This window comes from Natrix helvetica (genome assembly GCF_964273705.1).
Source record: "Natrix helvetica genome assembly, chromosome: Z".
NCBI classification, from domain to species: Eukaryota; Metazoa; Chordata; class Lepidosauria; order Squamata; family Natricidae; genus Natrix; species Natrix helvetica.
Window position 1 is genome coordinate 91,917,161 of NC_138554.1, and position 13,982 is coordinate 91,931,142.

Here is a 13,982-nt window from a genome sequence, read left to right on the forward strand (position 1 = left end):
GTGGTCAGCATGGCTATATGCTTAAGACCCATAGATCGCTGTTACCTTCCCACCAAAGTGGTACATACTTGCATTTGCATGCTTTCAAGTTGTTAGATGGGCAGGAACTGGTAACAGGAGTAACCCCATTGTGCAGAAATCAGGTCTCGAATATCGGCTCTCCAGCTGACAGGCTCAGGATCTTTAACCATTGAGCCATTGCGGCCCCTTATTAAGGTTAATAGAATGGATCATTTAATTGAATGCAGGTAAGTGGTAGATACAAGTGATTTGTAAAATTTGGATTATAGTTCCACAAGAAAATAGCACAATACTTCACTGTAGTTTCCTCTCTTTTCTTCTTTTCTATAAGGCCCATTTTTGGATTAAAAAATAAATAAAATGTCAAAAGACTTTTATCAGTAAAAAGTATTTTTAAACAAAAACAAAACTTTCTGAAAAATGCATTAACCTAGTTGGAATATTTGAAAGAGTTTGCCCAAATAAAACTAGAATAAGAAAGCAAAAGGATATAAAATGAAAGTAGTTGGAAAAATCTGGCATGAACCTGTTATGCTGATTTCAGCAAGTGTTACTTTTCTCCACCCATCCCTGATAACTACTGCAACTGCTGACTTCCCATTAAGATTAGCATATGCTAGAAGTTAAATCAGAAAATCTTATGAATCAATTAAATCTTATTAATCATATTAAAATGAGTCGCAGTGAGTGATCAAAACTCTAGATACAGAATTAATGCCACTGATCCAGTGACCCTGAAATTGAGAATTCTGCCTGGCAGAAGCTCTCAAAGATCAGAATTTGAGATGTCAGCCAAAATTAACTTTAACTGCAGGTGCTATGCATGAGACAATCTGCTTGGACTTGATATACTTTAGAATTAGCTATTTTTTCTCCCCAATCAATAAAACTAAAATATAAAGAACAGAATGTTTAGTAATCAAATTGTCATTTTACATAGTAAAACTAAATGTCTTGCTTTATTTTACATATATCAGATAACTTATGACTCACACTTCTGGGATAGAAAAAGCAACTTTAGATGTCTAATTCTTAAGATTTTGCTTAGAAAATGTTGCTGCATACTGAACTGTGTAACCAAAAGAGATGTTGAATGCCTTGCAAAACCACTCTGTCCATGATTTCTACTAATTCTACACTTTCTACTAATTTTAAGCAAGCTGGACAATGTTATTATATCTCAGAGGACAAGATCATAACCTGACCTACCTGCCTATGTTGATGCACTTTTGTATATTCCACTTTGGTAGCAGAGATTTAATCTAACTCAAGATGAAAATGCTATTAATTTTTTTATTCCATTAAACAAATAATTAAAGCTCTTAAATCCTTTTAGGTATCAATACTATCCATGGGGAGCAAGAAATCATCCAGCCAGAAGATGAGCACTTGGAATTTTGTCTACATTGGCGGATTTTCTACTAAGGTCTAAATATCTCGACTTTAGCTGTTATTTTCCCACTACTAAAAGGAAACACTGTGTAAAACACAAGACAAAAGGAAACACCCAGGAACTAGAAATCATTCAGATTTTTTATGTAGCTTACAAAGAATCATCAAGCAGTAGAACTCTAATATATATCTCTGTTAGTAGGTGTATGCAATATAATTTTGGTGTCAAGATATGGTTTATGCAAAATGTAAACATTCTTCCAAGTAGTTTGACTAAGATGACAATGTACAGTTCTTCAGCCCCTTCTTGCTTTTTGGAATGGCCTGTTGAATACTCAGGTTTATTAGAAATCCTAGTTTTTACAGATTTCTTAATATCAGAGTATCTATTTTTTTTATAATAGAATATATTTTTAGATAGAGAGCAATTCAGAATGTCTAAGGAAAGGGGACAAAGTCTAGCTATATTAGAATCAAAAATAGCTTGGGAATCAGAAATGAACATTCCAAGTACTGCTTTAATTACTTGAAATAGTTGGTATTTATGCTGCAAATATGATATAGACAGTATTTACAACTTTCACAATTTCTAACATTTGTTATATCCAAAGATTAGAGCATGGAACATGCTTAGATTCTATAAATAGGTAAATATCAATATCTAGTCTAGATATAGATGTAAAGCCACAGATAAATATGTACTATACATATTTCTATTAAATAAATACTCTAATTAGTATTGATAATTAGATATGTAGCAAACATTGCATTTTTGAAAAACTGAAGATCTTTCTGGAAAATGTTTGTAAAATAGTAATGCACACATTATTGTTATCTGGACATTTCTTTACCTTTGACATATTTTCAGCTTTACTAAATCTTTTCAATTTAGTGTATATTTATCTATAGTGATGTTGTAAATTTTATAGATTGGATGTAATATTTCCAAATTCCATTGACTTTTTAAAATGAGAATATGTTTGAAAATTTTAATATAGGCTTTAATCTTGGGACATGTAAGGTGAAGGGCAACATCGAATATTGTGTTAGGGGACTAAAAAAGGAAATCAATTCTACCAACTATATCCGTTGGTAGTCACACTGTTGTTTACATAAAATGTAATGTATATGTACGTTAACAATATTTTTGAAGTTACATGCTTACAGTAATTTAAATTGCTAAGGGGCATATTACTTAATTATGCATAACATATTTAATGGAGGGAGACATGGAGGGAGACCTAGGAAAAAAGTATGTTCAGATTTACCTATTCTAACATATCTTAATCTTCTATAAATGATAAAATGGATTTGAGATAAACCAAAAAGAACATTTGAAATCAAAATAAGAAAACTGCAACAAAATATCACAAAACAAAAATACTATCTAGCATTGCCATTTGTCACTTTCAAATTACAGTAATATTTCAAACATATTTCTATATTTGTGTGCTAAAGTTGGTAATGAAATGCACATACTAAAATTTTCAGTAGGGCTGCATACTCAGAGATTGGTTAGGTTCCTATATGTATGTACAGTGTGTTTTAGAGGTTATGGACCTTTTCTGCATTTTGCTTGTTCACCACAATAAAATCAATAGAACCAAGCAGCTGCACGGTTCATGGTGGCAAATATTTTTATGCAACAATTTTATTCAAGAAATTTCATGTGAAAACTATATTAGTTCTGATGGATATTGATAGATAACAAAATTTCATAGAAAAAATAGTAAATAATACAGTGACAATTGCAAAGGGCTGTGTATGTCAAGATGTCAGCCACAGAATCATGATGAAAACCCCACCCCTTTCTTCATGTATCAGATATTGGCACACATACAAAAGAGGTAGATTTCAATCACAAAGCCACAACCACCGTCTGTCTTAATGCTGCCTACAAACACCACTGAATTGAGCAGTCAAAAATTAAAAACAGGCCAAATTCTGCTCAGACTTCATTGCCTTAAAAGTGATTCTTAATAATTAAGGAATTGATAGCTCTGAGTCATGTCAAATGCTTTTTAATGCTAAAATTGATAGAAACTGTTTGAATCCAAAGTGTCTGTCCCTCACAGTTTTTTATACATAGATTCTGTCCTATACCAAATTAAGCCAGTGCAGATTTATATGTGGTTCTTCAAACTACAGACCACAGAAGGGACAGCTTTTCAGGTATAAAAGGCATACTATAAATTTCAAGGAAACTCTGCTTCATATCACTGCTGATATCGCAGTGTAGTTAAGTCTTCGTAGTTGTATAAATTTCCTTCCATTTTTTTTAATGCTCTTAGGATAAACCAAGTGCTTGTATAATGATAATGATACTGAATCCGATAGTACCATTTGTAATGGCCTTTGAAATAGGAACCATACGAGAATATGATTGCACATTTTGAAATTTCAAATAATAAAGTATGTTAATTACTTTTTAAAAACTGTAATTATACAGGTAACCTTCAAAACTCAGCATTTATCATCTTGGGAATAAAAGTAAAAGTATGGCATCTTTTTAGTTTTAGAATATCAGACTACCAAAATCATTGGAAATTCACACATTTGCATTCACTTTTAATGTGACTTAATTTAAAACATCATTTAATGAAAACAGAACATCTACCTAGAACAGTCATTCCAGACACTGAAATTGAGTCAGGTTCTAATTATTTTGTCTATATTCTTATAACAATTATGTTTTCAAGAGTCAGTAGGAAAAAATAAAAAAATTATTTTGTTTAATGAAATTGACCTGCTATACAGTTTTAAATTTAGTATAGTTACACCAACAAGAATGATTTTTTTTCTACAGTTATTAATATGTTGCACAAGTTGATACTTGAAAATATTTATTGATAAAATAAATATACTATTGAAAATTATTATTTTGATAGCTATTACTTATTGCAATTATTCTTTAAATGTAAACTTCATTTTGCTTGACATTTAGATTGAAGAAATAAAACTAATGGTGCTTGATAGGTGAGGTGGGAATGAAAATAAGAATGGTGGCAAGAGCCACACAATTAAAGACACACACCTTTTTAGCTGTAACGTAGGGTGATATAGATAAAAGGATGTTTATGTAGGATAACCTACATAAAAATACAGCTATATGAATCTGACATATATTACACTAAATATATATATATTCGTAGATTTTCATGGGTGTAGGTATGCTGGCTTTGTTGTATTCGGGTCTTTTCCCGTGTAAGGTTGAGATTGTCTTTGCAACGTTTCGGCAGGATCTCACCTGCCATCTTCAAGCGTGGGCTTAAAATGGGAACGGAGCTGCCGTCTTTCTGTAAGTCTTACACGGGAACCTTACACGGGAAAAGACCCGAATACAACAAAACCAGCATATATATATATATATATATATATATATATATATATATATATATATATATATATATATATATATATATATATATATATATATATATATATATATATATATATATATATATATATATATATATATATATATATATATATATATATATATATATATATATATATATATATATATATATATATATATATATATATATATATATATATATATACTATTTTTTATTTCTCTATTGTGTAAAAGAAATGCAGCAAGAGTTCAGCAAGAGTTAGATATATTTTACTATTAATTTTAACAGCCATACTATTTTTTATTTCTCTATTGTGTAAAAGAAATGCAGCAAGAGTTCAGCAAGAGTTAGATATATTTTACTATTAATTTTAACAGCCATAGACAAAAATATATTTACATCTTGCTATCTTTTGGTGTGAAGTGATAAGATCACATATTTGGAACTAGATGCCGAATGTAGACACTGTGTAGGAGAATTCATTCAACCTAATGCAGATGATTTGTTAGTTGGCTTAATTGTGGGAACAGCAGCAAATGTGGAAGACAGCAACTTTTACATAGTTTGTACTGTACCTATTGAATCCAGGATAGGGAAGGATATTCTTGCTGGTGTTCGAAGAGCAGCAATAAGTGTCTGACAGCCACAACCGAGAAGATAATACAGAGTGATAGGCTAATCATACACTGGGATTTTCCTTTTGTTTTACCCACAAGTGTTTGGATAGGAAGAGGGGATAAACCTATTTTAAAGTTTATGCAAACATTGATCATATGTTTCCTAACTGAAAATAGTGGGAAATCATGTTGCTCATTTTTACCAGTTGTGTCCACAATCATTGGTCTTGTCAGAAAAGGTTATAGAGATTTTTTAAAAAGAGGGTTAGGGCTGCTTGTAGCCTAATGCCATCATTTGCTTTTCACTGTTTACAGTGATTTCTTCAGCTTGAGCATGGTAGCAAGCTAGAAGTATCCTTGTAGGATGGATATCCATGCAATTGCCTTTTATTTAGGATTATGGAAGTAAATGAAAGTTCATTCTGTATCATTTCTTATTTGTGATCCATACTATTTCTTTTTGTTCCATTTCTAAGCAAATAAATCTCAGACTGATCTATTCCAATTTTTTTGCAATTTAATGTCTTCTGTAATGCTGTTTTATAACTATTGCCCATTGTATACTTTGTGTACTATACAAGTTATTAAAACTTTCCTAAATTTGTTGGAACACCTTTCTGAAATATATAGGTAAAACATGTCAGATTTTATAAATATTTCTACCAAGAATATAGAATAGAAGTAGACCCTGCATTACAGTAATATGTATTATAACCAAGTTTGCTGACATGAAATGTGGTACTTCAGAGTAATAGAAAGTAGTAGCAAACTGTAGATATCTAAACAAATACACATGAAAAGCATGCATTAAGAACTGAGTGCCTGCTATACAAAAGTAGAGAAGCAGCAATGTAACATTTTCCATAATAATCTTATTTTATAGTAAATGCTTCTAATCCAGTAATAGATATTACATGTAATATACTATACATATTGCTATGTAATATATATTCTATAAAATATTTTCCATTTGACTTAAAATAGAGATGATAAATATTTATACTAAATATATTTCTAAGTTATTTTTAAGATACTAATTACTTTGTTCTTTGATCTTCAAGCATTAAGATTTAACGTACAGTTTTAGTTCTGATTCTAAAGAGTCTTAACTTTTCCAAAAAGACTTATTTTAAAGAGATGTCATGAAAAATATCAACGATTGAAAGGAGAATTAATTTGATTAGATTCAAGAACTAATTAATGTAACCGGCAAGTAATTGACAAATTCTTGCTTTACTGAGTGACAGATTGTATTTTTTATCCGGTGACATACTGAGAACAAGCTTTATTGGCATTTCTTTTTAAAAAAATATCTCAGCACAATATCTGCTACAGTTTGATAAATTTGTGTACAAGTAGTCATTGACTTATGACAATTGAGCCCAAAATTTCTGTTGCTAACAAAGGCATCTGTTATGTGAGTTGCACCCCATTTCACAACTTGTTTTGCCATAGTTAAGAGAATCACTGCAGTTATTAAGTGAATCGTGATTGTTAAGCGACTCTGGCTTCCCCCTTGGAAATCAATTGGGAAGTTTACAAATTGTGATAACTCAGGATAGCTCATCTGTCATAAATATCAGTTGCCAAGTGCTTGAATTTTGATGTGCGACCATGCAGATGCTGTAACAGTTATAAGTATGAAAATTCACTTTTTTCAGGGCCATTTTAGCTTCAGTCACTAAATAAATGGTTGTAAGCAGATGTCTACTTGTACAAAATATACATAATGTATCTCTAGCTCAAAGAAAGTTTGCACATTTGTTAAAATTTCTGGTTCACAACTAGCTATGGTCAAAATTATTTAATGAGAATTTTACTTTGAAAGCATTTTGTTGTATACATCAAAAGACTATAAACTATCAATACTGAGGTTTACAGAACTGAACAATTGATTTTTCTTCAAACTAAACAGAAAGAAGCTACTAAAATCAACTATTTCTTTGTTTAGCAGATTTATATACCCAGCCATCTCATGAAACAGGACTCTTGGCATAATGACAATACAAATACTCAAACATAAATAAAATAGATAATATAAAACTCCAAGATTATGGAAGAGCAACAGTCCCTTTACGTTATACAGCCTGCTTGCAGGCTTACTATGATAGAAAAAAAAATGTTTTGAGAACCTTCCAGAAGGCAAGCAGGAATGCACCATCCTAGCAGCACACATCTGAAGCTTGCAGATAAATTTGAGGACAGCCCAAATAGAGTACAATACATAGGAAGTGTCTAGGACATGAGTAAGTGTGGTTCAGTAAGGAGGGCAACTGAGAAGGCGTCATGAGGGGAGAAGGACCCCCAAATTTCACACTGGGTCTGTCTGGGGCAGTGCCACTTCATCCAATATAAATAATGGTAGTGTCCCAAATCCAGAAGAGCCTATGAATCCAGAGTTACTCAATCTTGTTGTAGACGGTCCTGGGCCTATACTGGGCCTCCAATAGCCTCTCCCACCCAGGAGGAGGCACCCCATGCTCCACTTAATTATATGCATGTATATTTAATGCTTCATTGGGAAGAGCAGGAATGGGGGGGGGTCATTAGGTTATATGTTTTACCTAACAACTGCTGCAACATTCATCCCTCATTGACTTCCAACAGCACTCTACATGTCTTTTCTCCTGCTTCATTTCCTGAGCTCTTTTGTAAACCACAGAGAGACATGATCCACAACAGAGATCACTGTACATATGTATGATTTATCCAAAGGTTCAGTTCCTCTCTCTCTTTCCAAATAATACCAAGGACTAAATCAGATTGTGCAGCAGATCATCAGGAATAAACCCCAGGTCATCTGGATCTATCAGTCTTATAATTCCACATGAAATCAAAATGATCTCCCATGCCCACCTTGACCCCTCATTGTCAAAAACATTTATATTTGTTTTAGAATAACTTCATTGAAATTTATACATTTCAGTTTTCTGTATTTTGTGATACAATAATTGGGAGGGTGTTTCTGGTTTATTGTAAAAGGAGGGATAATTTTGTGAGGAGCAGTATGGTTGATTCCAGTCCATTTTCTTAGATCAGAAAATTCTGGATTTGATTTCTACTCATCCAGGAAGTTTGATTGTCTGAATTATATACACCTGCAGATTGTAAAATATTGATGATTTACCTACTTGTAAAGCTTCTAAATTACATCATTAAGTTGCTACTGATCACGATATTTTATAGACCTTTTATTGTTTGCAGTCTCCAAACTGTTAATTTAAAATTCTCTGTGAAGTGAGAGTTTCTGAGTTGTTGATAAAAGAAATCATCACAAGGATTCTATATACAGGTAGTCCTCAAGTTATGACCATAATGGAGCTTATCCACAATGATTGCTGTTAACTAAAACATTTCACTTAAGGACACCCCATATCTGTTCTCCCAATGTAACATGTGGATCATTAAGTGGAGCATGGGATACCTGGGTGTGGGAAAGGCCATTGAAAGCCTGCCCTGGGCCTCCCAATGCCTCCCCCACCCCTGAGGCATTGGGTTCTCCTTGTCGCTGGGAGCAAGACTCAGCCTGCTCCCAAGCTATCTATTGAGCCAGGAGCCACTGTTACCCAGAGGGCAATTGCAGCCTGTAGGCTGAGGCCTACTTTTCCATCCAAGAGACTTTCAAGACTCGGCCTGCTCCTCCCTCAGCCCCAGGGCCCAGCAGTACCCAACTTATATATTTCTAATATAAGCACCCCCTATAGCGTGATGCTTTTTCATCTGCTAATTCAGACTTTATCAACAGCTCACTGAAACTGCAGGTATTCTCCTGGGTTAATGAAAAATCACTATTTTTGAAAGCTGTAATATATTCTTTATTTATTTATAGCATTTTCAATGATTTGATGGCTAAAAGACTCCCAAAGCATATAACATAAGATCATTAGCAAACGAGAAAACCATTACCTGCATCTGATACAAGTTTTCTACAGTCTGCTGAACAAGTTAAATTCACTTTGTTGACATTGGAATATTGTTCCACTCCCATTTATTTATTTATTTATTTATTTATTTATTATTTATTTTATTTGATTTCTAGACCACCCCCTCTCCCCGAAGGGACTCGGGGCGGTGTACAGGTACCAAATTAAAAACCTTACAAATAATCATAAATATAGTTAAAATCGAATTAAACTTTAAACCCCTGTACAAATTTATAAAAATTAAAAACTTAGCCTAAGACCAAAATTTAAAAATACAGGCTGAGGTGGGAGAGCTGGAATTAGGCCAAGCCGGCTAGATTAAATAGGTGGGTTTTGAGCTTCTTACGGAAGGAGCGGAGGTCCGTGGTTGTTCTAATATCAGGGGGAAGGTCATTCCAGAGGGTCGGGCCCATCACAGAGAAGGCCCTTCCCCTGGGCGTCACCCGCTGGCACAGCCTAGTGGACGGCACCCGGAGGAGACCCTCTCAGTGTGAGCGAATTGGCCGAAGGGATGTGTGGGGCAGGATACGATCCCGCAAATAACTAGGCCCTGTGCCATGGAGCGCTTTAAAGATGATAATCAACACCTTGAAACGCACCCGAAAAGCTACAGGTAGCCAGTGCAGCCTGCGCAGGAGAGGTGTTACGTGGGAGTATCTAGCGACTCCCGAGACTACCCGCGTGGCCGCATTCTGAACCAACTGCAGTCTTCGGGTGCATCTCAAGGGGAGCCCCATGTAGAGAGCGTTACAGTAGTCTAGCCGGGACGTCACAAGCGCATGGGTGACTGTGCGAAGGGCGTTCCGGTCCAATAGGGGACGCAATTGGCGCACCAGGCGAACCTGGTGAAACGCCCCCCTTGTCACGGCTGTCACATGGTCGTCCATTGACAGCCGGGCATCTAGGAGGACGCCCAAATTGCGTACCCGATCCACGGGGGCCAGATGTTCGCCCCCAATGGCCAGTGATGGAATCAGCTGGTTGAACCAGGGTGCCAGTAGCCACAGCCACTCCGTCTTGGGCGGGTTGAGCTTGAGTCTGTTACTTCCCATCCAGATCCGTACGGCTTCCAGACACCGGGACATCACTTTGACGGCATCGTTGGGGTGGTTCGGAGTAGAGATGTACAGCTGGTTATCATCCGTGTACAGATGGTAATCTACCCCGAACCCACGAATGATCTCGCCCAGCGGCTTCATATATGCATTGAACAGGAGAGGCGAGAGGACCGACCCCTGTGGCACCCCACAAGTGAGCGGCCTCGAGGTCGACCTCTGCCCCCCTGCCAATACAAATTGCACTCGGCCAGTGAGGTAGGAGGAGAACCACCGCAGAACGGTGCCCCTCACCCCTGGCTCATCAGCAGCCCTGCCCAAACTCCTCGAGGTGATCGCCGAGATGGCAGTTGAGACCCCCAGGCTGTTGGTCATGGGGGACTTTAACTTGCCATCGGTAGGGGAGACATCCGAGGTAGCTCAGGAGTTCATGGCTTCCATGACAGCCATGGACCTGACTCAGGTAATTCAGGGCCCCACACACGAGGGAGGTCACACACTGGATCTTATCTTTGTCTCTGGCCGGTGGAGGAGTGATCTGGGAGTAGGGGATTTAGTTATTACACCCCTGTCATGGTCAGACCACTCATTTCTCCGGCTCGACTTCCCAGCCGCTACTCCCCATCGCGGGGAGGCGGAACCGGAATGTCCAAGATGGTTCCGCCCCAGACGCCTGATGGAACCTGATAGGTTCCAGACGGAGCTTGGGCCACTTCCTGTAGCCCTGGCCCGCACCCGGATGGAGGACCTAGTGGCTGCATGGAACAGTGCGGCCACCGGGGCCTTGGAGCGGGTTGCGCCTTTGTGGCCTCTCTTGCGGCAGCGATCCACCCAGGCCCCTTGGTTTACCGAGGAGCTGAGGGTGATGAAGCGCCGCAAGAGACGCCTAGAGAGCAGATGGAGATCGTCACGCTCTGAATCTGACCGATCACAGGTGAGAGCCCATTTACGGACTTACCTTGTGGCGTTAAGAGTGGCCAAGCATCAGTATTGTGCCACCCTTATTGCGTCCGCAGATAACCGCCCTGCCACCCTGTTTGGGGTAACCCGCTCCCTCCTTCAACAGAGGCCGCGGGAAGCCCCTTTGCAGGGTAGAGCAGAGGAATTTGGGGAGTATCTGCAGGACAAAATCGCTCAGATTCGAAGCGAGTTGGTCTCTACTAGTGGTCTAGAGGTGACATCGGAGGTGAGTCTTGAGGCTCCACTCTGGGAGGAGTTTGACTCTGTTACTTCCGACGATATGGACAGACTGCGTAGGCGACAGCGAGCCACCACATGTTTACTGGACCCGTGTCCCTCCTGGCTTGTACTGGCATCCTGGGAGGTCACACTGTTCCATGCAGCCACTAGGTCCTCCATCCGGGTGCGGGTCAGGGCTACAGGAAGTGGCCCAAGCTCCGTCTGGAACCTATCAGGTTCCATCAGGCGTCTGGGGCGGAACCATCTTGGACATTCCGGTTCCGCCTCCCCGCGATGGGGAGTAGTGGCTGGGAAGTCAAGCCGGAGAAGTGAGTGGTCTGACCATGACAGGGGTGTAATAACTAAATCCCCTACTCCCAGATCACTCCTCCACCGGCCAGAGACAAAGATAAGATCCAGTGTGTGACCTCCCTCGTGTGTGGGGCCCTGAATTACCTGAGTCAGGTCCAAGGCTGTCATGGAAGCCATGAACTCCTGAGCTACCTCGGGTGTCTCCCCTACTGATGGCAAGTTAAAGTCCCCCATGACCAACAGCCTGGGGGTCTCAACTGCCATCTCGGCGATCACCTCGAGGAGCTCGGGCAGGGCTGCTGATGCATAGCGAGGAGCCAGGTATACAATCAGCAAGCCCAACTGTCCCCCTGGGCCCCATTTCACGCATAGGGACTCACAACCGGTTATCTGTGGTACAGTGGTCTCTCTCGGCTCGAGACGTTCCCTCACAATGACCACTACCCCACCACCCCTGCCTAGTGCCCGTGACTGATGAAATGCGCGGTAACCTGGCAGGCACATTTCCACGAGAGGGAGACCTCCCTCGTGGCCCAGCCAGGTCTCCGTGATTCCTGCCAGGTCCGGCTCCCCCTCCGACACCAAGTCGTTAATGAGGGGGGCTTTGTTGACAACGGACCTGGCATTGCATAGTATCAGTCTCAGGCCCTGGCTCTGTAGGGCCTGACCACCTAGATTGCGGGGGTTGGGACATATGACCGGCCGTACCCAACGACCACGGCCCCGGTCTCCCAACCGGCGATAAGATCTCTGGCTACCCTCGCACCTGCCCCTCCCCACGACCGTTGGAATAAAAAGACCCTCTTCTGGAATATCACTACTCCCCCCCCTTAATGGCTCCGCTCACTTCCTTATTAACTCCACCCACCGGCTTGGCATTGGTCCCTCCCTCAGTCTGACTAGCCCCTCCCCCCACCCTGGAACCCCCTAAAAAACAAATAAAACATTTAACTAAAAACCCCCTAAGATTGCGCCTCGCCCACCTCTCTGGATTAATGTATCCCTCATCCAGGTGGGCCCTCTTAAGGGCGGAGGGCCAAACCTGCGAGAGGGGGGACTCCCGCAGTAAAATCAGGTCTGCCCTAGAATATAGACAGTTTTCAGTCCCTGCAGCAGCCGGTCGTTCTCCAGCTCCATCGTGTGCACCCGCTCGGTGTAGAGGGCCAGGCGGTCGCTGAGATGCCGCAGCTCTCTCCTCTCCTGTAGGTGCGCGAGCCACGCGGGTGGGAGGGGCGGCGCTGGGGCAGCGGCGGCAATGGACGGCGCAAGCGGGGGGGCCCAGGCGGGCGCCCGGCGGGCGCCGGTCATTCAATCCCACAAATTGGGGCCAGTCATTCAATCCCACAAAATGGGGTACCTCGGAAAACAGCGCATGTCCATTCGGAGGGGGACTTTTACATGCTGGGTTTTTTATTATTTTAATGGTTGACTATCCCAAGAACTTTTATTGGGCCTCCAACACCGCTGTCTTAGCTCAACCCTTCTTCACCCACTGCAAACAGCAGCCAGAGCAGGGTGGGGAGGAAAAAATAATATATCACAATCCTTCCGTTGGAGAGAGAAAAAGGAGAAAGGACTTCACGGGAGAAGCAAAGCAGGAAGGCCCTCTGATTAATTTCTTCTTTTCTAACCCAACTAGAGGAACCTCAGCAGGATGTTGGCTTGTGGTGCGGATGGCTGGCTGTTTTTTTTTTCCCCCTCTCTCCTTCTCTCCCTTATTCTTCCAGTATGCAAAAATCCACCTGTCTGTTGTTCGCTGAGCCACCAGGCCGAAGAAGAATCTGGAAAACCGAGGAGCCGCGGGTGGGGGTGGTGCTGCTGCTGCTGCTGCTGCCACCTGCGAGGCCGCTCCCATCCACCGGCCCTATTTACATAGAACAGTTTTCTGAATAAAAAGCAACTAACATTTGCTTAGATATTTAACAGTTAGAATTTAACTTATAAGATATTTGAAAGAACAGCTGTAATAAATGGAAATCCTGGCATCAAACTAAAATTACATCACCTTTTAATTCCAGACATATATGGAAATATTTACATATTAATTAAATAAAGCACTAACAGAGGATTGTAACCACTGCCAAAGAGATAAAACTGATTATGTGATTGATAATTCCACTTTTG

The 13,982-nt window shown here is 39.9% G+C and overlaps 1 protein-coding gene across 1 annotated transcript in view; it reads left to right on the forward strand.

The window, feature by feature from the left end:
* The window catches only part of NEK10 (NIMA related kinase 10), a 177,301-nt gene extending 172,531 nt beyond the window's left edge, over positions 1–4,770 (forward strand). Inside the window, exon 38 of the mRNA XM_081933724.1 lies at positions 1,358–4,770. Coding sequence (XP_081789850.1) covers positions 1,358–1,406 — 49 coding nt within the window. The 3' untranslated portion in view covers positions 1,407–4,770. The remainder of the gene's footprint in view (positions 1–1,357) is intronic.
* The last annotated feature ends 9,212 nt before the right edge of the window (positions 4,771–13,982 follow it).